Genomic DNA, 27,367 nt, shown 5'->3' with positions numbered 1-27,367 from the left:
ACAGCGCAGTGTCACTCTGAATAGAATCAGTTTAAACAGCGCAGTGTCACTCTGAATAGATTCAGTTTAAACAGAGCAGTGTCAATCTGAATAGATTCAGTTTAAACAGAGCAGTGTCAATCTGAATAGATTTGGTTTAAACAGAGCAGTGTCACTCTGAATAGATTCAGTTTAAACAGAGCAGTGTCAATCTGAATAGATTGGGTTTAAACAGAGCAGTGTCACTCTGAATAGATTTGGTTTAAACAGAGCAGTGTCACTCTGAATAGATTCAGTTCAAACAGAGCAGTGTCACTCTGAATTGATTCAGTTTAAACAGAGCATCGGCACTCTGAATAGATTTGGTTTAAACAGAGCAGTGTCACTCTGAATAGATTCAGTTCAAACAGAGCAGTGTCACTCTGAATTGATTCAGTTTAAACAGAGCGTCGGCACTCTGAATAGATTTGGTTTAAACAGAGCAGTGTCACTCTGAATAGATTGGGTTTAAACAGAGCAGTGTCACTCTGAATACATTCAGTTTAAACAGAGAATCGGCACTCAGAATAGATTTGGTTTAAACAGAGTAGTGTCACTCTGAATAGATTTGGTTTAAACAGCGCAGTGTCACACTGAATAGATTGGTTTAAACAGAGCAGTGTCACTCTGAATAGATTGGGTTTAAACAGAGCAGTGTCTCTGAATAGATTCAATTAAAACAGCAGTGTCACTCTGAAAGATTCAGTTTAAACAGAGCAGTGTCAGTCTGAATAGATTCAGTTTACACACAGCAGTGTCACTCTCCATAGATTGGATTTAAACAGACCAGTGTCACTCTGAATTGATTCAGTTGTTGGGGCTGGTTTAGCACACTGGGTTAAATCGCTGGCTTTTAAAGCAGACCAAGGCAGGCCAGCAGCACTTTTCCATTCCCGTACCAGCCACCCCGAACTTGCACCGGAATTTGGCGACTAGGGGCTTTTCACAGTAACTTCATGAAGCCTACTCGTAACAATAAGCGATTCTCATTTCATTTCATTTCAGTTTAAACAGAGCAGTGTCACTCTCAATTGATCCAGTTTAATCAGAGCAGTGTCACTCTGAATAGATTGGGTTTAAACAGAGCAGTGTCACTCTGAATCATTTCAGTTTAAACAGAGCAGTTTAACTCTGACTAGATTCAGTTTAAACAGAGCAGTGTCACTCAGAATAGATTCAGTTTAAACAGAGCAGTATCACTCTGAATAGATTCAGTTTGAACAGAGCAGTGTCACTCTGAATAGATTTGTTTTAAACAGCGCAGTGTCACTCTGAATATATTCACTTTAAACAGAGCAGTGTCACGCTGAATAGATTCAGTTTAAACAGAGCAGTGTCACTCTGAATAGATTCAGTTGAAACAGAGCATCGGCATTCTGAATAGATTTGGTTTGAACAGAGCAGTGTCACTCTGAATAGATTGGGTTGAAACAGAGCAGTGTCACTCTGAATACATTCAGTTTAAACAGAGAATCGGCACTCAGAATAGATTTTGTTTAAACAGAGCAGTGTCACTCTGAATAGATAGGGTTTAAACAGCAGTGTCACGCTGAATAGATTCAGTTTAAACAGAGCAGTGTCACTCTGAATAGATTCAGTTTAAACAGAGCAGTGTCACTCTGAATAGATTCAGTTTAAACAGAGCAGTGTCACTCTGAATAGATTCAGTTTAAACAGAGCATCATCACTCTGAATAGATTTGGTTTAAACAGAGCTTTGTCACTCTGAATAGATTGGGTTTAAACAGAGCAGTGTCACTCTGAATACATTCAGTTTAAACAGAGCAGTGTCACTCTGAATACATTCAGTTTAAACAGAGCATCAACACTCTGAATAGATTTGTTTTAAACAGAGCACTGCCACTCTGAATAGATTCAGTTTAAACAGAGCAGTGTCAATCTGAATAGATTCAGTTCAAACAGAGCAGTGTCACTCTGAATTGATTCAGTTTAAACAGAGCAGTGTCAATCTGAATAGATTCAGTTCAAACAGAGCAGTGTCACTCTGAATTGATTCAGTTTAAACAGAGCATCGGAACTCTGAATAGATTCTGTTTAAACAGAGCAGTGTCACTCAGAATAGATTTGGTTTAAACAGACCATTGTCACTCTGAATAGATTAAGTTTAAACAGAGCAGTGTCACTCTGAATAAATTAAGTTTAAACAGAGCAGTGTCACTCTGAATAGATTTGGTTTAAACAAAGCACTGTCACTCTGAATAGATTGGGTTTAAACACAGCAGTGTCACTAGGAATAGATTCAGTTTAAACAGAGCAGTGTTACTCTGAATAGATTGGGTTTAAACAGAACAGTGTCACTCTGAATAGATTCAGTTTAAACAGAGCACTGTCACTCTGAATAGATTGGGTTTAAACAGAACAGAGTCACTCTGAATACATTCAGTTTAAACAGAGCATCGGCACTCTGAATAGATTCAGTGTAAACAGCGCAGTGTCACTCTGAATAGATTGGGTTTAAACAGAGCAGTGTCCCTCTGAATAGATTGGGTTTAAACAGAGCAGTGTCACTATGAATACAGTTTAAACAGAGCATCGTCACTCTGAATAGATTTGTTTTAAACAGAGCATCGTCACTCTGAATAGATTTGTTTTAAACAGAGCACTATCACTCTGAATAGATTGGGTTTAAAAAGAACAGTGTCACTCTGAATACATTCAGTTTAAACAGAGCATCGGCACTCTGAATAGATTCAGTTTAAACAGCGCAGTGTCACTCTGAATAGATTGGGTTGAAACAGAGCAGTGTCACTCTGAATAGATTAGGTTTAAACAGAGCAGTGTCAGTCTGAATTGATTCAGTTTAAACAGAGCAGTGTCACTCTGAATACATTGGGTTTAAACCGAGCAGTGTCTCTGAATAGATTCAGTTAAAACAGCAGTGTCACTCTGAAAGATTCAGTTTAAACAGAGCAGTGTCAGTCTGAATAGATTCAGTTTACGCAGAGCAGTGTCACTCTCCATAGATTGTATTTAAACAGACCAGTGCCACTCTGAATTGATCCAGTTGTTGGGGCTGGTTTAGCACACTGGGCTAAATCGCTGGCTTTTAAAGCAGACCAAGGCAGGCCAGCAGCACATTTCCATTCCCGTACCAGCCACCCCGAACTGGCACCGGAATGTGGCGACTAGGGGCTTTTCACAGTAACTTCATGAAGCCTACTCGTAACAATAAGCGATTTTCATTTCATTTCATTTCAGTTGAAACAGAGCAGTGTCACTCTCAATTGATCCAGTTTAAACAGAGCAGTGTCACTCTGAATAGATTGGGTTTAAACAGAGCAGTGTCACTCTGAATCATTTCAGTTTAAACAGAGCAGTTTAACTCTGACTAGATTCAGTTTAAACAGAGCAGTTTAACTCTGAATAGATTCAGTTTCAACAGAGCAGTGTCACTCTGAATACATTCAGTTTAAACAGAGCAGTGTCACGCTGAATAGATTCAGTTTAAACAGAGCAGAGTCACTCTGAATAGATTCAGTTTAAACAGAGCAGAGTCACTCTGAATAGATTCAGTTTAAACAGAGCAGTGTCACTCTGAATAGATTCAGTTTAAACAGAGCAGTGTCACTCTGAATAGATTGGGTTTAAAGAGAGCAGTGGCTCTGAATAGATTCAGTTAAAACAGCAGTGTCACTCTGAAAGATTCAGTTTAAGCAGAGCAGTGTCAGTCTGAATAGATTCAGTTTACACAGAGCAGTGTCACTCTCAATAGATTGGGTTTAAACAGACCAGTGCCATTCTGCATTGATTCAGTTTAAGCAGAGCAGTACCACTCTGAATAGAATCAGTTTAAACAGCATCGGCACTCTGAATAGATCTGGTTTAAACCAAGCAGTGCCACTCTGAATAGATTTGTTTTAAACAGAGCACTATCATTCTGAATAGATTGGGTTTAAAAAGAACAGTGTCACTCTGAATACATTCAGTTTAAACAGAGAATCGGCACTCTGAATAGATTTGGTTTAAACAGAGCAGTGTCACTTTGAATTGATTCTGTTTATACAGAGCAGTGTCACTCTGAATAGATTAGGTTTAATCAGAGCAGTGTCTCTCTGAATTGATTGGGTTTAAACAGCAGTGTCACTCTGAATAGATTGTGTTAAACACAGCAGTGTCACTCTCAATTTATTAGTTTTAAACAGGGCAGTGTCTCTTGGGCAGCACGGTAGCATTGTGGATAGCACAATTGCTTCACGGCTCCAGGGTCCCAGGTTCGATTCCGGCTTGGGTCACTGTCTGTGCAGAGTCCGCACATCCTCCCCGTGTGTGCGTGGGTTTCCTCCGGGTGCTCCGGCTTCAACCCCCTGTCCAAAGATGTGCAGGTTAGGTGGATTGGCCATCATAAATTGCCCTTAGTGTCCAAAATTGCCCTTAGTATTGGGTGGGGTTACTGGGTTATGGGGATAGGGTGTAGGTGTTGAACATGGGTAGGGTGCTCTTTCCAAGAGCCGGTGCAGACTCGATGGGCCGAATGGCCTCCTGCACTGTAAATTCTATGATATGAATAGATTGGGTTTAAACAGAGCAAACAGAGCAGTGTCACTCTGAATAGATTGGGTTTAAACAGAGCAGTATAACTCTGAATTGATTCTGTTTAAACAGAGCAGTGTCACTCTGAATAGATTCAGTTAAAACAGCAGTGTCACTGAATTGATTCTGTTTCCTCAGACCTGTGTCACTCTGAATAGATTCAGTTTACACAGAGCAGTGTCACTCTGAATAGATTCAGTTTAAACAGAGCAGTGTCACTCTGAATAGATTAGGTTTAATCAGAGCAGTGTCTCTCTGAACTGATTCAGTTTAACAGAGCAGTGTCACTCTGAATAGATTGTGTTTAAACAGAGCAGTGTCACTCTGAATAGATTAGGTTTAAACAGAGCAGTGTCACTCTATAGATTCAGTTTAAACAGAGCAGTGTTACTCTGAATAGGTTAGGTTTAAACAGAGCAGTCTCAATGCAACGGTTATGTTTAAAGAGTGCGATGTTACTCTGTGTAGATTAGGTTTAAAGAGAGTAATGTCACCATAATAGATTAGGTTAAAACTCTGCAATGCCAGTCACAAAAGTTTAAACAGTGTCTTGCACTCTGATTAGATTTGGTTTAAAACGTGCAGTGTCATTCTGAATAGACTAGGTTTAAACAGTGTGTATTGATTAGGTTTAAGCAGTGCAGTGTCACCAGATTAGATTTGGTTTAACCAGTGCAGTGTCACTCAGAACCAAAGTGGGACTAAAATCCTTGCTAGTGGGTTTGCTCATGATTTTAGAAGGTGTTTAAGCTAGTTTGGCAGGGGGGTGGAACGCAGACTGTTAGCAGAATAGGGCACAGTATAACATGGAAAAGTAATCAGGTCAGAGGGAATACAGCGGTAGTAAGTTTCAGGAGAGTTAGACAAGGCTGAATGGTGTCTACTTTAATGCCCTGAGTATTACAGGTAAAACAGATGAGTTAAGGACGAAGTTTGATTTATGATATAGTAGCCATCACGGAGACGTGGCTGAGGGAGGGGCAGGTTTGGCAGCTTAACATCCCGGGATACAGAATATTCAGGAGGAACAGAGGAGGGGGCAAAAGAGGGGGAGGCATTGCACTCATGGTTAAGAAGACTGCAGTAAGGAGAGATGATATTTTTGGGGTGGCATTAAATGAAATTTTGTGGTTCGTACTTCGAAATAAAGAAGGGACAGCCACATTGCTAAGTGTTTAATATGGACCCCGATAGGCAGCACCGTGGCACAATGGTTAGCACTGCAGTGTTTTGGCGCCAAGGTCCCAGGTTCGATCCCGGGCTCTGGGTCACTGTCTGTGAAGTTTGCACATTCTCCCCGTGTTTGTGTGGGTTCCGCCCCACAACGCAAAAAAGATGTGCAGGGTAGGTGGATTGGCTACGCTATATTGCCCCTTAATTGGATAAAAAATGAATTGGGTATTCTAACTTTGAATAAATTAGGTTTTTTAAAGATATAAACCCCTAGATAGTCAGCGGGAAATTGAGGAGCAAATATGTGCGCAATTTGCAGACATGTGTCAAAATAATAATGGTCAAATGGGCAGAAAAATGGCAGATGGAATTTAATCCTGAAGAGTGTGACGTGGAAGGATGCTTGTCGGACTGGAGGCATGTGACTAGTGGTGTGCCTCGGGTCAGTGCTGGGCCCATTACTGTTTGTTATCTATATCAACGACTTGGATGAGAATATACAAAGCATGATCAGACAGTTTGCAGATGACACTAAAATAGGTGGTATTGTGGACCGTGAGTAAGGTTATCAAAAATTGCAGCAGGATCTTGATCAGCTGGGGAAGTGGGCCGAGAAATGGCAAATGGAGTTCAATACAGATAAATGTGATGTGTTGCATTTTGGAAAGTCAAATCAAAGTGGGGCTTTCACGGTGAATGGTAGGACCTTGGGATGTATCGTAGAACAGAGGGACCTTGGAGTTGAGGTGTATGGTTCTCTAAAGGTGGAGTCACAGGTAGATAGGGCAGTGAAGAAGGCTTTTGGCATGCTGGCCTTCACCAGTCAGGGCATTGAGTATAGATGTTGGGAAGTTATGTTGCCGTTGTACCAGATGTTGGTGAGGCCATATCTGGAGTATTGTGTTCAGTTTTGGTCACTTTGCTACATGAAAGATGTTATTAAGCTGTAGAAAGTACAGAAGAGATTTACAAGAATGTTGCCAGCACTCAAGGGACTGAGATATAGGGAGAGATTGGACAGGCTAGGACTTTTTTCTTTTGAGTGTCGGAGACTAAGGGGTGATCTTATAGAGGTGTATAAGTTCATGAGAGGCACGGATAGGGTGAATGCACTAAATCTTTTTCACAGGGTTGGGGAATCGGGAACTAGAGGGCATAGGTTAAAGTTAAGAGGGGAAAGAATTAATGGGAACTGCGGAACAACATTTTTATACAGAGGGAGTTACGTATGTGGGATGAGCTGCCGGAGGAACTGGTTGAGGCAGGGACATTGACAACATTTAAAAGGCATTTGGACAGATACATGGATAGGAAAGATTTGGTGGAATATGGGCCAAATGCAAGCAAATGGAGTTAGCTTGGAAGGGCTTTTTGGTTGGCATGGGCCGAAGAGCCTGTCTCCATGCCGTAGATTCTATGACTCTATGAGTGGTGTTACACAATCTGCCCTCCATGGGGTGCTGGGTTGTGGCTACACCGCTCTGCTCGTGTGATGGCTGTGTTGCACTAACCTCGTCCCTTGTGATGGTGACGATGGCTGTCATGTTCTTTCAGCACCACATGAGGTATCAACACATGTTGAAGAAGAAGTACGTCTGTCCGCACCCATCCTGTGGGCGCCTCTTTCGACTTCAGAAACAGCTGCTACGGCATACGAAGCATCACTCAGGTATGTGACAGCAGTCGAGAGGTGGAGGGGTGAGGGTGAGAGTGAGCCACCAACATGGAGGCCATGGTTTGTTGTGTGACTTGTGCGTGTAGTTGCTGGCGGATTCTGTTTTGTGGTCCACTTCAGGTCCTGTGCGCAGCTTTGCATTTCAAAGGGCTGCACGGTGGCGCAATGGTTAGCTCTGCTGCCTCACGGTGCCATCTGAAGTGGCCCAGCAAGCCACTCGATTGTACAACCACTGCAAAGGCTACTTCACATTGCATTGGATTCAGGTCTGAGAGAGAAACACACCGGTTCGCCGACCCCGTAAGGTCTGGTCTAATTTACTGCTTATTCACTGAATAAAGGAGGAATCTGGAGCACAGACTCCCTTTACCTCCCCCAAATTGGCTCTTTTCTAGTTATTAGCTGTTCTCACTTACAACTCCAGCTTGCACTTCATTATGACAGGATTACAACATTAACAAGGTCTCCCTCACTAATGACTGGACTTTTGTGCCTCCGCTTACTGGAATCATATCTGGCACAAAGGAAGACAGTTGTGATAGAACATAGAACATTACAGCGCAGTACAGGCTCTTCAGCCCTTGATGTTGTGCCGACCTGTGAAACCACTCTGAAGCCCATCTACACTATTCCCTTATCATCCATGTGTCTATCAAATGACCATTTGAATGCCATTAGTGTTGGCGAGTCCACCACTGTTGCAGACAGGGCATTCCACGCCCTTACTACTCTCTGAGTAAAGAACCTACCTCTGACATCTGTCTTATATCTATCTCCCCTCAATTTAAAGCTATATCCCCTCGTGCTAGACATCACCATCCGAGGAAAAAGGGCTCTCACTGTCCACCCTATCCAATCCTCTGATCATCTTGTATGCCTCAATTAAGTTATCTCTTAACCTTCTTCTCTCTAACGAAAACAGCCTCACGTCCCTCAGCCTTTCCTCGTAAGATCTTCCCTCCATAGCAGGCAACATCCTGGTAAATCTCCTCTGCGCCCTTTCCAATGCTTCCAAATACTTCCTATAATGCGGCGACCAGAATTGCACGCAATACTCGAAATGCGGCCGCACCAGAGTTTTGTCCAGCTGCAACATGACCTCATGGCTCCGAAATTCAATCCCTCTACCAATGTGGATGAAGGTAAAGCAGTGGATGTAGTGTACATGGATTTTAGTAAGGCATTTGATAAAGTTCCCCATGGTAGGCTTATGCAGAAAGTAAGGAGGCATGGGATAGTGGGAAATTTGGCCAGTTGGATAACGAACTGGCTAACCGATAGAAGTCAGAGAGTGGTGGTGGATGGCAAATATTCAGCCTGGATCCCAGTTACCAGTGGCGTACCGCAGGGATCAGTTCTGGGTCCTCTGCTGTTTGTGATTTTCATTAATGACTTGGATGAGGGAGTTGAAGGGTGGGTCAGTAAATTTGCAGACGATACGAAGATTGGTGGAGTTGTGGATAGTAAGGAGGGCTGTTGTCGGCTGCAAAGAGACATCGATAGGATGCAGAGCTGGGCTGAGAAGTGGCAGATGGAGTTTAACCCTGAAAAGTGTGAGGTTGTCCATTTTGGAAGGACAAATATGAATGCGGAATACAGGGTTAACGGTAGAGTTCTTGGCAATGTGGAGGAGCAGAGTGATCTTGGGGTCTATGTTCATACATCTTTGAAAGTTGCCACTCAAGTGGATAGAGCTCTGAAGAAGGCCTATGGTGTGCTCACGTTCATTAACAGAGGGATTGAATTTAAGAGCCGTGAGGTGATGATGCAGCTATACAAAACTTTGGTAAGGCCACATTTGGAGTACTGTGTACAGTTCTGGTCGCCTCATTTTAGGAAGGATGTGGAAGCTTTGGAAAAGGTGCAAAGAAGATTTACCAGGATGTTGCCTGGAATGGAGAGTAGGTCTTACGAGGAAAGGTTGAGGGTGCTAGGCCTTTTCTCATTAGAACGGAGAAGGATGAAGGGCGACTTGATAGAGGTTTATAAGATGATCAGGGGAATAGATAGAGTAGACAGTCAGAGACTTTTTCCCCGGGTGGAACAAACCATTACAAGGGCACATAAATTTAAGGTGAAAGGTGGAAGATATAGGAGGGATATCAGAGGTAGGTTCTTTACCCAGAGAGTAGTGGGGGCATGGAATGCACTGCCTGTGGAAGTAGTTGAGTCGGAAACATTAGGGACCTTCAAGCAGCTATTGGATAGGTATATGGATTACAGTAAAATGATAGTGTAGATTTATTTGTTCTCAAGGGCAGCACGGTAGCATTGTGGATAGCACAATTGCTTCACAGCTCCAGGGTCCCAGGTTCGATTCCGGCTTGGGTCACTGTCTGTGCGGAGTCTGCACGTCCTCCCCGTGTCTGTGTGGGTTTCCTCCGGGTGCTCCGGTTTCCTCCCACAGTCCAAAGATGTGCAGGTTAGGTGAATTGGCCAATGATAAATTGCCCTTAATGTCCAAATTGCCCTTGGTGTTGGGTGGAAGTGTTGAGTTTGGGTAGGGTGCTCTTTCCAAGAGCCGGTGCAGACTCAAAGGGCCGAATGGCCTCCTTCTGCACTGTAAATTCAATGTTAATCTATGATTAATCTAGGACAAAGGTTCGGCACAACATCGTGGGCCGAAGGGCCTGTTCTGTGCTGTATTTTTCTATGTTTTCTATGTTCAATAAAAGCTAACACACCGCATGCCTTCTTAACAACCCTCTCAACCTGGGTGGCAACTTTCAGGGATCTATGTACATGGACACCAAGATCTCTCTGCTCATCCACACTGCCAAGAATCTTACCATTAGCCCAGTACTCTGTCTTCCTGTTATTCCTTCCAAAATTAATCACCTCTCACTTTTCTGCAGTAAACTCCATTTGCCACCTCTCAGCCCAGCGCTGCAGCTTATCTCTGTCCCTCTGTAACTTGTAACATCCTTCCGCACTGTCCATAACTCCACCGACTTGTGTCATCTGCAAATTTACTCACCCATCCTTCTACGCCCTCCTCCAGGTCATTTATAAAAATGACAAACAGCAGTGGCCCCAAAACAGATCCTTGTGGTACACCACTAGTAACTGGACTCCAGTCTGAACATTTCCCATCAACCACCACCCTTTGTCTTCTTCCAGCGAGCCAATTTCTGATCCAAACTGCTAAATCACCCTGAATCCCATGCCTCCGTATTTTCTGCAGTAGCCTACCGTGGGGAACCTTATCAAACGCTTTACTGAAATCCATATACACCACATCAACTGCTTTACCCTCATGCACCTGTTTGGCCACCTTCTCAAAGAACTCAATAAGGTTTGTGAGGCACGACCTACCCTTCACAAAACCATGTTGACTATCTCTAATCAAATTATTCCTTTCCAGGTGATTATACATCCTATCTCTTATAAACCTTTCCAAGATTTTTCCCACAACAGAAGTAAGGCTCACTGGTCTATAGTTACCGGGGTGGTCTCTACTCCCCTTCTTGAACAAGGGGACAACATTTGCTATCTTCCAGTCTTCTGGCACTATTCCTGTAGACAAAGATGACTTAAAGATCAAAACCAAAGGCCTAGCAATCTCCTCCCTAGCTTCCCAGAGAATCCTAGGATAAATCCCATCCGGCCCAGGGGACTTATCCATTTTCACACTTTCCAGAATTGCTAACACCTCCTCCTTATGAACCTCAAGCCCTTCTTGCCAAGTAGCCTGAATCTCAGTATTCTCCTCGACAACATTGTCTTTTTCCTGTGTGAATACTGATGAAAAATATTAATTTAGCACCTCTCCTATCTCCTCGGACTCCAAGCACAACTTCCCACTACTGTCCTTGACTGGCCTTACTCTTACCCTAGTCTTTCGTTTATTCCTGACGTATTTATAGAAAGCTTTAGGGTTACCCTTGATCCTACCTGCCAAAGACTTTGCATGTCCCCTTAGCTCTCTCTTTAGGTCCTTCCTGGCTAACTTGTAACTCTCGAGCATCCTAACTGAACCTTCATGTCTCATCTTTACATAAGCCTCCTTCTTCCTCTTGACACGTGTTTTGACTGCTTTAGTAAACCACGGTTCCCTTGCTCGACCACTTCCTCCCTGCCTGACAGGTACATACTTATCAAGGACACGCAGTAGCTGTTCCTTGAACAAGCTCCAGATTTCCATTGTGCCCATCCCCTGCAGTTTTCCTCTCCATCCGATGCATCCCAAGTCATGCCTCATCGCATCATAATTGCCTTTCCCCCAGATATAACTCTTGCCCTGCGGTATATACCTATCCCTTTCCATCACTAAAGTAAATGTAATCGAATTGTGGTCACTATCACCAAAGTGCTCACCTACCTCCAAATTTAACACCTGTCCTGGTTCATTACCCAGTACCAAATCCAAAATGGCCTCGCCTCTGGTTGGCCTATCTGCACACTGTGTCAGGAAACCCTCCTGCACACATTGGACAAAAACGGACCCATCTAAAGTACTCGAACTATAGCGTTTTCTGCCAATATTTGGAAAGTTAAAGTTCCCCATAACAACTCCCCTGTTGCTTTCGCTCCTATCCAGAATCATCTTTGCAATCCTTTCCTCTACATCTCTGGAACTTTTCGGAGGCCTATAGAAAACCCCTAACAGGGTGACCTCTCCTTTCCTGTATCTAACCTCAGCCCATACTACCTCAGTAGACGAGTCCTCATCAAACGTCCTTTCTGCTACCGTAATACTGTCCTTGACTAACAATGTCACCCCACCCCCTCTTTTACCACCTTCCCTGAGCTGACTGAAATATCTAAACCACGGCACCTGCAACAACCATTCCTGTCCCTGCTCTATCCATGTCTCCGATATGGCAACAACATCGAAGTCCCAAGTCCCATGCCGCAAGTTCACCCACCTTATTCCGGATGCTCCTGGCATTGAAGAAGACACACTTTAAACCACCTTCCTGCCTGCCGGTACACTCCTGCAACTTTGAAACCTTACTCATGACCTCACTACTCTCAACCTCCTGTATACTGGAGCTACAATTCAAGTTCCCAAGCCCCTGGTTTGAGGTCAATCCTATCGGCCCCAGGACACAACTACAGGGGTTCCTCAGGGGAGTATCCGAGGATCAACCATCTTTAGCTGCTTCATCAATGACCTTCCTTCCATCGTAAGGTCAGAAGTGGGGATGTTCACAGATGACTGCGCAACATTCAGCACTATTAGCAACTCATCAAATTCTGAAGCAGTCCATGTCCAAATGCAGCAAGACCTGGACAATATCCAGGCTTGGGCTGATAAATGGTAAGAAACGTTTGCACCACATAAGTGCCAGACAATGACCATCTCCAACAAGAGAGGATCTAACCATCATGCTTTGACATTCAATGGTGTTACCATCGCCGAATCCCACATTATTAATATTCTGTGTTTACCATTGCCCAGAAACTGAAGTGGACTAGCCACATAAATACTGTTGCTGCCAGATTAGGTCGAAGGCAGGTCCTACGGCAAGTAACTCCGTTTGTGACTCCCCAAAACGTGTCCATCATTTAACGGCACAAGTGTGGAGTGTAATGCAATGCTCTGCACTTACCTGGACGAGTGCAGCTCCAACAACATCCAGAAAAAGCAGCCCACTTGATTGTGACCCCTTCCACAAACATTCAATCCCTCCACCACAGGTGATCAGCAGCAGTCTTGTGTGCCATCGACAAGATGTACTGCAGGAACTCAAGTGAAGAGTGCCCTCAACGTTCCATAGGCACTCAACCTTCCAAATCCATGACCAACAGTAGTGGACTCGCCAACACCTAAGGGCATTCAAATGGTCATTGGATAGACATATGGACGATAAGGGAATAGCATAGATGGGCTTTAGAGTGGTTTCACAGGTCGGCGCAACATTGAGGGCCGAAGGGCCTGTACTGCGCTGTAATGTTCTATGTTCTATCTAGAAGGACAAGAATAGCAGGTGTCTGGGAACACCACCACCTGGAGGTTCCTCTCCAAGTCATTCACTATCTTGACTTGGAAATATATCGTAATAATAATAATCTTTATTATTATCACAAGTAGGCTGACATTGCAATGAAGTTACTGTGAAAACCCCCAAGTTGCCACACTCCAGCGCCTGTTCGGGTACATGAGAAAGAATTCAGAATGTCCAATTCACCTAACAGCACGTCTTTTGTGACTTGTGGGAGGAAACCCATGCAGCCACGGAGAACGTACAGACTCCGCACAGACAGTGACCCAAGCGGGAATCGTACCTGGGACCCTGGTGCTGTGAAGCAACAGTGCTAACCACTCTGCTACTGTGCCACCCATCGTACCTTCACTGTCGCTGGGTCAAAATCTGGGAGTGACTACTGCTCAGTCCTTGTGGAGGCAAAGTCCTGTCTTCAGGTTGAGGGCACTTTTGTTTGTATCAGCACCGTCACCGTGCTATATGGGACAATACAGATCTAAAAGTTGAAAACACAGAATCTCTAAGGCACAGTTGGCAGCAGAATTGTTTGCACAATAACCAATTCCCTCATGGTTCTACATATCCTTCAGTTTACCATCACAATCAAGCCAGCGGATCAGCCCTTTGTAAAATAAAGTGTGTAGAAGGTCCCAGTAGCAGCATTTCACACTACTAACAATGAGCTGCTGAGCTAATCAAGGCACAGCGCAGGACTATGTGCACGCCAAACAGCTATGAATACAAAAGGCGAGGCTGAAGTACTCGCAGCCATCTTCAGCCAGAATGGCCATGTGAATGTTCCAACTCTAGGGGGCGGCACGGTGGTGCAGTGGTTAGCACTGCTGCCTACGGCGCTGAGGACCTGGGTTCGATCCCTGCCCCGGGCCACTGTCTGTGCAGGGTTTTTACATTCTCCCCGTGTCTGCGTGGGTTTCACCTCCAGAACCCAAAGATGTGCAGATTATGTGAATTGGGCACGCTAAATGGCCCCTTATTTGGGGAAAAAATAATTGGGAACTCTAAATTTTTGTCAAAAACGAAATGTTCCATCTCTGCCTCATACAGACATTGCAACCCCCCCCCCCCTCCTCCACCCTGAACCATCGTAGAAGCCAAATATCCTTCTTTAGACATCGAGAATTCTGGGACCAGTGTTCTAGCGAATAGGATAAATAGGTTGGTCACAAGGACTTTAAACTAGCAAGTTGGGGGGAAGGGAAGTGTAAAGCTATGGACAGTATAATGGTTAATGGAGATCAAGGCAGCAGGTTATGTGACAGGTTATTATGTAGAGATACGGGTTCAAAGACCAGGAAAATTAGGAGAAAGGGTAAGAGGAAAAATAAATTGCGAAAAGTTACTGATCAAGGTGTTAGGATTCATAACAAAGACATAAAAAACAGCATAAGTGTACTTTACCTGAATGCTCGTAGTATACAAAATAAGGCAAATGAGTTGATGGCGCAAATCATCGTGAATGACTATGATTTAGTGGCCATTACTGAAACATGGTTAAAAGGTGGTCACGACTGGGAGTTAAATATCCAAGGGTATCAGACTATACAAAAGGATAGAATGGACGGTAAGGGTGGTGGTGTAGCTTTGTTGTTTAAGGATGGCATCCGGGCAATAGTAAGGGATGATATTGGTGCTATGGAGGACAAGGTTGAATCAATTTGGGTTGAAATCAGGAATAGTAAGGCGAAAAGGTCACTGATACGAGTAGTCTATCGGCCACCAAATAGTAACAGGATGGTAGGGCAGGCAATAAGCAAAGAAATAACGGATGCATGGAGAAATGGGACAGCGGTTATCATGGGAGATTTTAATCTGCATATCGATTGGTTTAACCAGGTTGGTAAAGGCAGCCTTGAGGAGGAGTTTATAGAATGTGCCCGGGATAATTTCCTGGAACAGTATGTAATGGAACCTACAAGGGAACAAGCGGTCCTGTGTAATGAGGTAGGATTGATTAATGATCTCATAGTTCGGGATCCTCTTGGAAGGAGCGACCACAATGTGGTGGAATTTAAAATACAGTTGGAGAATGACAAGGTAAAATCAAACACTAGTGTTTTGTGCTTAAACAAAGGCGATTACAATGGGATGACAGAAGAACTAGCTAAGGTAGACTGGGAGCAAAGACTTCATGGTGAAGCAGTTGAGGAACAGTGGAGAACCTTCCGAGCGATCTTTCACAGTGTTCAGAAAAGGTTCATACCGACAAAAAAGAAAGACGGTAGAAAGGGGAAAAATCGACCGTGGATATCTAAGGAGGTGAGGGAGAGAATCAAATTGAAGGAAAAACATACAAAGTGGCAAAAATTAGTGGGAGACTAGAGAACTGGGAAGTCTTTAGGGGACAACAGAAAGCTACTAAAAAAGCTATAAAGAAGAGTAAGGTAGATTATGAAAGTAAACTGGCTCAGAACATAAAAGCAGATAGTAAAAGCTTCTACAAATATATAAGACAAAAAAGAGTGGCTATGGTAAATATTGGTCCTTTGGAAGATGAGAAGGGAGATTTAATAATAGGAGACGGGGAAATGGCTGAGGAGCTGAACAGGTTTTTTGGGTCAGTCTTCACAACGGAGGACACAAGTAACATGCCAGTGAATGATGGAAATAAAGATATGATAGGTGAGGACCTTAAGATGATTGTAATCACTAAGGAGGCAGTATTGGGCAAGCTAATGGGGCTAAAATAGACAAGTCTCCTGGCCCTGATGGGATGCATCCCAGAGTGTTAAAAGAGATGGCTAGGGAAATTATAAATTCACTAGTGATAATTTATCAAAATTCACTAGACTCTGGGGTGGTCCCAGAGGATTGGAAAGTAGCAAACGTGACACCACTGTTTAAAAAAGGAGGTCGGCAGAAAGCGGGTAATTATAGGCCGGTAAGCTTAACTTCGGTTGTAGGGAAAATGTTGGAATCTATCATTAAGGAGGAAATAGCGGGGCACCTGGAGGGAAATTGTCCCATTGGGCAGACGCAGCATGGGTTCACAAAGGGTAGGTCGTGTCTGACTAATTTGGTTGAATTTTTTGAGGACGTTACCAGTGCAGTAGATAACGGAAAGCCAATGGATGTGGTATATCTGGATTTCCAGAAAGCTTTTGACAAGGTGCCACACAAAAGGTTGCTGCATAAACTAAAGATGCATGGCATTGAGGGTAAAGTGGTAGCATGGGTAGAGGATTGGTTAACTAACAGAAAGCAGAGAGTGGGGATAAATGGGTGTTTCTCTGGTTGGCAACCTGTAACTAGTGGGGTCCCTCAAGGATCAGTGTTGGGCCCGCAGTTGTTCACAATTTACACAGACGATTTGGAGTTGGGGACCAAGTGTAATGTGTCAAAGTTTGCAGACGACACTAAGATGAGTGGTAAAGCAAAAAGTGCAGAGGATACCGGAAGCCTTCAGAAGGATTTGGATAGGTTAGGTGAATGGGCTAGGGTCTGGCAGATGGAATTCAATGTTGCCAAGTGTGAGGCTATCCATTTTGGGAGGAATAACAGCAGAATGGATTATTATTTAAACGGTAAGATGTTAAAACATGCTGCTGTGCAGAGGGACCTGGATGTGCTGGTGCACGAGTCACAAAAAGTTGGTGTGCAGGTGCAACAGGTGATTAAGAAGGCTAATCGAGTTTTGTCTTTCGTTGCTAGAGGGATGGAGTTCAAGACTAGGAAGGTTATGCTGCAATTGTATAGGGTGTTGGTGAGGCCGCATCTGGAGTATTGTGTTCAGTTTTGGTCTCCTTACCTGAGAAAGGACATATTGGCACTGGAGGGAGTGCAGAGGAGATTCACTAGGTTGATCCCAGAGTTGAGGGGATTAGATTATGACGAGAGGTTGAGTAGGCTGGGACTGTACTCATTGGAGTTTAGAAGGATGCGGGGGGATCTTAATGGAACATATAAAATTATGAAGGGAATAGATAGGATAGATGCGGGCAGGTTGTTTCCACTGGTCGGGGAAAGCAGAACTAGGGGGCATAGCCTCAAAATAAGGGGAAGTAGATTTAGGACGGAGTGTAGGAGGAACTTCTTCACCCAAAGGGTTGTGAATCTCTGGAATTCCTTGCCCAGTGAAGCAGTTGAGGCTCCTTCTTTAAACGTTTTTAAGAAAAAGATAGATACCTTTCTAAAGAATAAAGGGATTCAGGGATATAGTGTACGGGCCGGAGAGTGGAGCTGAGTCCACAAAGATCAGCCATGATCTCATTAAATGGCGGAGCAGGCTCGAGGGGCCAGATGGCCTACTCCTGTTCCTAGTTCTTATGAAACCAGTACTGCAGCAAAAATTCAAAACAACTGAAAAATACGACAAATGCTGTAAGGTTTTCCTATTAAAACATTCTGCCAATTTACCAAAATGCCACTATCAGCACCTTCCATAGTCCTACACACTGCCATTAATACTTACTCTGTCTTGTGTCCTACCGTCTTTGTTTGCAATCTCTCCTAGCTCCCATCTATCACTGGCAGCCTACTCTGCTCCGGCCCCTCATATACAGCATATAACCCATCTCATTTCTCCCTTTCTTTACCTGTGAAGAAAAGTGATACGAGCTCGAAGCGTTAACTCTGTTTCTCTCGCTCTCCACCGACGCTACCAGACCTGCTGAATTTATCCAGCATTTTCTGCTTTTATTGCAGCAAGACATTGTTCCTCTTGGTTCTCCAGCTGCCCCTCTGTTAAGGCCTGCAAAGCATTTATCTTCCTGATTCGTCTCCTGACTTGAGGAAGGAAGGATATACTTGAAAATAACAGAGCCGGTTCACTCAGCTGATTGCAGGGGTGACAGGGTTGTCCTGTGCAGGAAGTTTGGAACTGCTCCAATTGGAGTTTAGAAGAATGAGAGGTGATCTTATTGTAAGGTATAAGATTCTGAGGGGATTTAACAGGGTTGATGCTGAATGTTTGGCCCCATGGCGTAGCTAGAACCAGGGGCAGAGTTCAAAGGTAAGGAATGTCCCATTTAAGACAGAGATATGGAGGAATTTCTTCTCCGAGGGTCGTTAGTCTTCAGAATTCTTTTCTCCAGAGCAGTGCCGGCTACATCATTTAATATATTTAAGGCCGAGTTAGATTTTTGATTGACAAGGGGGTTCAGGGATTTGGAGGACATCAACAAAGTGCAGTTAAGGCAATCCGATTAACCGTGATCTTCGTCAATGGTGGAGTGATGGCAATGGGCTGAATGGTCGTCTACCATTTCTCAATCTAACTGCTTGCTGCACCTACATGTTAATTTTGTGATTCTTGTACAAAGATACCAAAATCCCTCTGAATACCAGCATTTAGTACGAATCAAAAACTAGGCTTTTATATTCTTACCAGAGTGAACAAACACACTCCCCCCCCCCCCCCCCCGCCCCCAATTATACTTCGTCCGCCACCTTCTTGCATCCTCACTTAACCTGTCTATATCCCTTTGACCCTTCTCCCATCACTTTGTACCGTCAGCAAACCTGGGTCCATTATTACCATCTTCTTTACTCTTTGAAACTACTATTTACACACGCTTTACCTTGCGCCCATGACCATAAGACATAGAAGCAAAATTAGGTCACTCGGCCCATCTGCTCCGCCATTCAATCATGGCTGATATTTTTCTCATCCCCATTCTCCTGTCTTCTCCACATAACCCCCGATCCCCCTATTAATCAAGAACCTATCTAGCTCTGCCTTAAAGACACTCAGTGATTTGATCTCGACACCCTTCTGTGGCAAAGAGTTCCTATAGATTCACCACCCTCTGGCTGAAGAAATTCCTCCTCATCTCTGTTTTAAAGGATCGTCCCTTTAGTCTGAGATGGTGTCCTCTGGTACTAATTTTTCCTACAAGTGGAAACATATTCTCCATGTCCCCTCTATCCAGGCCTCGCAGTATCCTGTAAGTTTCAATCAGATGCCCCCCTCATCCTTCTAAACTCCAACAACTACAGACCCAGAGTCCTCAACATTCCACCTACGACGAGCTGTTCATTCATGATATCTTTGTCAGCGTTTCCTTGGGTCTCGCCTATCCCTGACCTCCTGTCTGCAGCAGTTTCTCCAACCCCCCTCTCCAACAATCTCATCCATCATATTCCTACCCCTCTTCAGTTCTGAAGAAGAGTTGTACAGATTCAACACGTTTACTTTTTTCTCTCTCTCTCTCTCTCCGCCGATGCTGTCAGACCTGCTGCGTCTTTCCAGCATTTTCTTTATTTTTGGTTTTGTTATATTGCATAAAATACTCTCGGATCCTCCATCCAACTCATTTTATTTGGATGGAGCTGCGACCCCCGGCAATAATTCTTGTGGCATTTTGCTAGCTACAACATACAAATTTGGAAATGACACATTTACCTGACTCTCTTTTTTGTCCTTTAACCAATCCTGAGCTAATTTCTCATGCCCAACTCCATGGGCCTTTGTGCAACAAGATTTTGTGCATCTCTCCCTCTGTCTGTGTGTCCCTGTCTGATTGTCTCTATCCCTTGTCGCTAATCACAGTCTTTTTATGCCTGACAGATCAGAGGGATTATATTTGTGAGTACTGCGCCCGTGCCTTCAAGAGTTCTCACAATTTGGCCGTTCATAGGATGATCCACACTGGAGAGAAGCCACTCCAGTAAGTATCTGAGAGAATTGGATATTTGAGGCCAGAGGAATTTGTCTCTCTCTGCCCTTGGCCTTCAAGACCCTCTCTCCACTTCCATTCCCCATACACTCTTTACTTTCACTCTCCCTCTCTCTTCAGTCCACCACACTCCATCTGTGCCCCATCCTCCCATCCTTCCCAGCTCCCTTCAACTGGTTGCTTCATCCCTCAGCAGATCGTCTTGCTGCTCTGGACAGTCCTCCAGTCCCCTCCTGACTACCCCCCTCCCCCAGCCCATGCTCGCCTGTCCTCTCTTCCTTGCGGGGTCCCTCTACCCTCATGGCCTCTGTGTTCTTCTTTCTCCCCCCCCCCCACCTCCTGCTCCCCCCACCTGTGCTCAACTCCCACCCGCAGTTCCTGTTCCTTCCCTTCTCTCCACCCCACCCCCCACCCTGGGCCCTCTTTCCCTCCCCCTTCCCCCACCATATCTCCCACCCCACCTTGTACCCCATTCCCCATCACGCACCGATTCCCTACCACCCTTTGTCTCCCACCCCTCTCTTCTCTCTCCATCACTCCCTCCCTCCATCCTTCCTCTCTTTTTGACTATCACCCTCTGTCACGGTGTAACACTGACCCTCGCTCCCTTTCTCTTTCCAGGTGTGAGATATGTGGCTTTACCTGTCGACAGAAGGCCTCGCTGAATTGGCACATGAAGAAACACGATGCTGACGCTAACTACCAGTTCTCCTGCAACGTGTGCGGGAAAAAGTTTGAGAAGAAGGACAGTGTGGTGGCGCACAAGAGCAAGAGCCATCCAGAGCTGGTCATCGCTGAGGCGCTGGCTGAGAGTACTGAGGTTGTACTGTCCTAGAGAACCTCCCAGTGCACCCTCAGACAGACTCGTACCATGCGGAACCTCCCCACCCCTTCCCCTCAATGCCGGAGTGAGGAGGAGAAGGGGCGGGAGGTGGAGGGAGAGACAGATAAAGCGAGAGAGACTCCTAATTTCAACTTAACTGGTGTATGCATGTGGATTGAAAGAACGACATCTTCAGTCACACCCAGGGACCCTCCCTTCTCTTACCACAACCATCGCTCGGATTGTACCCCCACTCCTCCACTGTGCCCCCATTTGGGAGATAGATCGCCAGCCAAGTCACAGAGTCATGTCGGGGAACCCAGCAAACAGTTAATGGGCCTCTGCAAAATGTAGTGGAGAAAGGTGGACCAGGGGTGCGGGAGAAAGTTAATCACTGCATTGACAAGGCAGCTGATTGATTGCCAGAAGCACCAACTGAGTGCTGCAGCATGTGGTGGTGGTGTGTGTGTGTGTGTGTGTGTGTGTCTTGTGTCAATCTAGAGGAAAAGCATCTTGTGTACGCTCTGAATCGGGTTGTGGCGGAGGATCAGTGAGCGGAGGAGATCAGCAATGTTCCTGTTCACTGCTGCTGCCTAATGACCTCCTGGTAGCGGAAGGAAATCAGCCAGAATTGGCCAGATCACCAGTCAGTGGCAGCCTGGATTACAGAGAGGTGATGTCAACTAGGGATTTCTGTGTGTGTAGGGAGCGGGGGAGGTGGGGGGGGGGGGGGGGTATTCTGGTTAGTTCCTCTCCTTTCCTTCCCATTGAAATGCAATAAGCAGTTGCTTGGGAGACAGCTCCATCACAGCGAGCGAGAAAAGGGACATTTCATCCAACCCTCATGCAACGTTTCATCTCATTGACTCGACGCTGTAGGAAAGCGTGGGATCTGACTGCCCTTGGAAGCTGTATTGATGCCGAACATCAATGTTTTGAGAATTAAAACACAAGCACCACACGTCACTTCCCTGGAAGAAAGCAGTGACATGGCCACCGGGGCGATAAAGAATGAGTACTTGCAGGAATGCATGTTCCTTTGTGCATGGCAGTTGGGTGATGGGGGCGCAGTGCATGTCTCTACACACTGTTTAGGTGGCTGTGAGCATGTACATGGGACTGAATTTGAATGCGGTACTGAATCTGGCCACAAATGGCTCTGGATGTACCTGTACAGTTAAGTGGGCTTATTAATGAATGTGTGATCTCCAGGTTGCAGTCGTGCACCAGTAAATGTGAATGTACAAATGGAGCTAAGAGAGCGTGTGCGTGGTAGTGCCTGTGCACACAAGTTTGTGCAAGACAATAATTGGGAATAGCTACACCAGGTGGGCTGTACGTGTCTGGGTGTTTGAATGTGCAAAGGTGTATCTCAGCACGTGTATGAAAGTGCACAAAAGGGTATGTGTGTGTGTTTATGTTCCTTATGGTTGTGCTGTGCTGGATCGGAGGTCTCTCTGCTCCTGATGGTGTAAATACCTGTAGTCAGACCCGGTCAGAAAGAGTTTGCTGGCCGTAGTTGGATTTATATTGAGCGGGAAATCACACGGGGGTTTTTGTTACAGTTTAAAGTTATGGATTGCATAGACGAAAACCATTAGACTCCACTGTGAGCACTGTTTAGTAGAAATAAATCTGTATAATTAACTATTAAAAAAAAAAAAGAGCAATAAACACAGTATTTTCTTCCATTGTGTTGTCTTTTTACGGGTTCCACTGCATCTGTGTGCCTCATTCAGGTGTCTGCCTGTCTTTGCATGTGGCTGTATTATGTTTTTCTGTACTCCATGAAGTGCCCTTTATGTCTGACTAGAGACACTCTGCCTGCATGTGCACCTTGTACGTCCAACTGTTGTCCTACAGCACACTTCAGAAACATCTTTATTAGTTGTCTGTCCATTCTCTGCATGTATTTTTACCTTTACCTGTAATCTCCACGTGAGACTGTTGTGTGTTCTCTGCATGTCTGTATTACCTGTGCGCCTACTTGAATTCTCTTCACTTGTGTGTTCAATGTGTGTCTCCTTGTGTTATTTTGTGTCTGTCTAAACCCTGCGAACCTGCCCGTGTTCTCTTTACTCTCTACCGTGTTGGAATAAATGCGTCTTTCTCTGATTGGCAGACAGTGACTAGTGGGGTACCCACAGGGATCTGTGCTAAGACTCCAACTGTTCACATTATCTATTAATGGTTTGGACGAGGATCTCCGAATTTTCAGATGATACAAAGTTAGGTGGGAGGGCGAGCTGTGAGGAGGATGCTTCAGCAGGGTTTGGACAGATTGAGTGGATGGGCACATGCATGGCAGATACAGTCTAATGTGAATAAATGTGAGGTTATCCGCTTCGGTCGCAAAAATAAGAAGGCTACTTATTTGAATTGGTGTAACTTGAGAGAAGTGGATACTCAGTGTGACCTTAGTGTTCTTGTGCATCAGTTGCTAAAAGTAAGTGCGTAGGTAGAGCAGGCAGTTAAGAAGGCAAATGGTATGTTGGCCTTCATAGCGAGAGGATTTGAGTATAGGAATAGATATGTTTTACTACAATTGTATAGGCATTGGTGAGGCCACACCGAGAGTATTGTGTGCAGTTGTGGTGCCCTTATCCAAGGATGGATGTTCTTGCTATGGAGGGAGTGCAGTGAATGTTTACCCAGCTGATTCTCATGAGGAGCGACTAAATCGGTTAATATTCTTTATTGTCACAAGTAGGCTTACATTAACATGCAATGCCATTACTGTGAAAAGCCCCAGTCGCCACATTTGGCTTCTGTTCGGGTACACAGAGGGAGAATTCAGAATGTCCAATTCACCTAACAGCACGTCTTTTGGGACTTGTGGGAGGAAACCCACGCAGACACGGAGAACGTGCAGATTCCACACGGACAGTGACCCAAGCTGGGAATCGAACCTGAGACCCTGGCGCTGTGAAGCCATAGTGCTAACCACTATGCGACCGCACTGCCCGATAGGGTGATACTCATTGGAATTTAGAAGAGTGAGTGGTGATCTTAAAAAAATCGCACAAAATTCAAACAGGATTAGACAGTGCTCATTCAGAAAGAATGTTCCCGTTGGTGGAGGAGTCCAGGGGTCATAGTTTGAGGATAGAGGATAAACTTTTAAAATTGAAGTGAGGAGAAATGTCTTCACCCAGAGTGGTGAATCTGTGGAATTTGCTACCACAGGATATAGTTGAGGCCAAAATGTGTAATTTCAAGAAGGAATTAGAAAAATCTCTTGGGACTAAAGAGATTGAGGGATATTGGGGCGAGGTGGGGGGAGGTGGGATCAGAGTATTGAACTTGATATGGCAGAGCAGGCTCGAAGGGCTGAATGGCTTCCTATTTTCTATGTTTCTACCTGTACCTGCGTATCTCTGTTCCTTGTTTGTCTGCATGTCTTTTGTCCATCTATTGTAACTTGCATGCCTGCCTGTCCACTGCATCTCTTTATTGTGTCTACCTGTGCACCACATGTGTGTGTATTCTTGTGCTCACTGCCTGTACTCTGCATGTGTTTGTGTCCCTTATGTGTCTGCTTAGGATCCCTGCATTTATGTGTTCCTTGTGTGTCTGTATTCTCCTCATCTGTCGCTGAAGTCTCAGGATTTGGCTCTGCTTGAACTATATTCGTATTCTGTCCCTACCTATACTCTGCATATGCATATATTTTGTGTGCTTGCCTGAACTCGGTGCCTCTGTGCCTCTGTTTTGTGTACTCTGTATTTGCTGCATGTCTTGTTCTGTACCCACTGTATTTTCTGCTTTTGCTGCTTGCCTATGTTCTCCATGTTTTTATTCTCTGCCTGCCCGTAGTGTGTGTTCATTGTGTGCGTGTCTTGGACTCTATGCGTGTGTTCAGTGTTCCATGTGCTCGCAACCTGTATTCTTTGTCTCTGTTTTCGTACTCTGCCTGGACTCTGTGTCTGGATGTTTTTAATATCTCCATGTTCTCCACCTGTCTGCCTGGATAATCTACATATGTCTAGTGTGGACTCTCCATGTGTGTACGTGATCCATGTCTTTGTATACCCTGCAGTTGTTCCCTGTACACTGTTTTGTTTGCATGCGCTTCCCGTGTCAGGATTGCATTTGCTTCCGCATAGTTACAGGCTATAGTTCTGTCTGTACCTACGTGTGTAAATAAAAGACATGGCAGAAACAATTAGTTTTGTTTTTGGAGATTGGCCTGCACTTAAGTTCCATATGATGTTGCTGTTGAAGAATAGTTCTGCACACAACTGAACTCAACCTGGACCCTTTCCCTTCCATCCCCTTTGTGAGGCTCTGATCTCACTTTATATTTTGCACTTTCCAAGTTGTACTGTCTTGTAGCTTTTGCCTCTTGAACTACCCTTCGTATTAGTCACTGTCGAGGTGCCCCTTGACTTAATGTGGTGATTCCCCAAGTCGCTAAGGAAGCTTGAATGTTCAGACGAGGCATAGAATGGGTTTTGAGTCGGAAGTGAAGGAAATCGGAATGTAAACTGGCTGATTGGGTCCAAACACGGCACCTATGACCACTACCTGTCGGCTCTGCACATAACCCTTTCATGGGCACATTTCTGACTGTTTTTAAACTTTCAAATGTAGAATATTTGGAAAAAAAATAAAGAAATCTCAAATTTAATGGTATGGAAATAGATTATTTATGAATTTCAAAATAGCATCTCCATGGTTTTTCAAGCTAAACCCCTGCTCATCCGGGTAAACACAAGAGTAGTATTATTTAAAATGTACCTGATGAAGGAGCTGCACTCCGAAAGCTAGTGATTGAAAACAAACCTGTTGGATTTTAACCTGATGTTGTAAGACTTCTTATTGTGCCCACCCCAGTCCAATGCGGCATCTTCACATCATTATTTAAATTAGAACAGGGAAGTTCTCCTTGCTGTCTCAGCCAAAATTAATCCTGGTTGATGAGTCCTGGTGTGCATGAAATGGCCGCAGTCTTTGACACTCTAATTTGTCGTTCTTTTGTATTGTTATTCCTTCCCTGACACTGCCATCTACGTCTCCCTCACTGTTGTTGTGTCTGCCTTTGTGTCTCTGCCACTTGTTTATGTGTAACAGCCCATCCTGTGTGTCAGTTTTTTTGCCATTTCTGTGTGTATGACATTGTCTCTGGGTTTTTTTCTGCGGATGTGTGACTGCGTCCTTCTATCCTTTATCCCAGATTCCTCTTTTCTTCTTGCGTTTGAACCCATCTGCCTTGCTTTGTGTCTCCTAAGTCTTTAGAGTGCACTGACTTCATTATGCTTGTAGTTCTGAACTAACCAAGTTGCTTCAAGCATCTTAGAAGAATGCAATGCAGAAGGAGGCTATTTGAACTATAATGCCAGTTCCTGATTAGATTTGTCCCACTTCTCTACTGTTTTCAAGTTGTCTACCCTCAAATAACAACGAGTCAGAATACAGGAGGGAGATTGAGAACCTAGTGGAGTGGTGCAGCGACAACAATCTATCCCTCAATACCAGCAAAGCTAAAGAGCTGATCATTGACTTCAGAAAGCAAAGTACTGTACACACCCCTGTCAGCATCAACACGGCCAAGATGGTTGGCAGTTTCAAATTTCTAGGGGTACACATCTCCCAAAATCTGTCCTGGTCAACCCACGTCGATGCTGCCACCAAGGAAGCACAACAGCACCTATACTTCCTCAGAAAACTAAGGAAATTCGGCATGTCCACATTAACTCTTACCAACTTTTACAGATGCACCATAGAAAACATCCGATCTGGCTGCATCCCAGCCTGGTATGGAACTGTTCGGCCCAAGACCGCAAGAAACCTGAGACGTGAACACAGCCCAGTCCATCACACGAATCTGCCTCCCATCCATTGACTTCATCTACATCTCCCGCTGCCTGGGGAAAGCGGGCAGCAAAATCAAAGACCCCTCTCACCCGGCTTACTCACTCTTCCAACTTCTACCATCGGGCAGGAGATGCAAAAATCTGAGAACACGCACAGACTCGAAAACAGCTTCTTCCCACTGTTACCAGACTCCTAAACGACCCTCTTATGGACTGACCTCATTAACACTACATCCCTGTATGCTTCACCCGATGCCGGTGCTTATGTAGTTACATTGTGTACCTTGTGTTGCCCTGTTATGTATTTTCTTTTATTTCCTTTTCATGTACTTAATGATCTGTTTTTTTTTTTTATAAATGTTTTATTGAAATTTTTTTCCCAAACAACAATTTTTCCCCTCTTACAAAGCAAACGCAACAATAACAATACAGAAATTTTAAACAATACACAAGTACCAAAACCCCTTTATCTTTGACCTAAACCAAACCCCCCCCCCCTCCCCCTGGGTTGCTGCTGCTGGTCATCTGTCTTCCCTCTAACGTTCCCCTAGGTAGTCGAGAAATGGCTGCCACCGCCTGGTGAACCCTTGAGCCGATCCTCTCAGGGCAAACTTTATCTGCTCCAGTTTAATGAACCCCGCCATATCATTTACCCAGGCCTCCAGTCCGGGGGGTTTCGCCTCCTTCCACATGAGTAGGATCCTGCGCCGGGCTACTAGGGACGCAAAGGCCACAACGTCGGCCTCT

General features: G+C 44.7%; 1 protein-coding gene across 8 annotated transcripts in view; it reads left to right on the top strand.

Annotated features, from left to right (window-relative positions):
• Positions 1–25,434, top strand: part of zfp91 (ZFP91 zinc finger protein, atypical E3 ubiquitin ligase) — a 154,759-nt gene extending 129,325 nt beyond the window's left edge. For all 8 annotated transcript variants that reach the window (XM_072498147.1, XM_072498146.1, XM_072498145.1 and 5 more), the window contains 3 exons: positions 7,296–7,410; positions 19,873–19,972; positions 20,603–25,434. In XM_072498147.1, the coding sequence (XP_072354248.1) occupies positions 7,296–7,410; positions 19,873–19,972; positions 20,603–20,816 (429 nt within the window). In that variant the 3' untranslated portion in view covers positions 20,817–25,434. The remainder of the gene's footprint in view (positions 1–7,295; positions 7,411–19,872; positions 19,973–20,602) is intronic.
• The last annotated feature ends 1,933 nt before the right edge of the window (positions 25,435–27,367 follow it).

The sequence above is a fragment of the Scyliorhinus torazame genome, chromosome 4 (genome assembly GCF_047496885.1).
Source record: "Scyliorhinus torazame isolate Kashiwa2021f chromosome 4, sScyTor2.1, whole genome shotgun sequence".
Lineage (NCBI taxonomy): Eukaryota > Metazoa > Chordata > Chondrichthyes > Carcharhiniformes > Scyliorhinidae > Scyliorhinus > Scyliorhinus torazame.
Note: the sequence above shows the minus strand (reverse complement) of the source record. Positions and strands in the feature narration are given on the sequence as shown.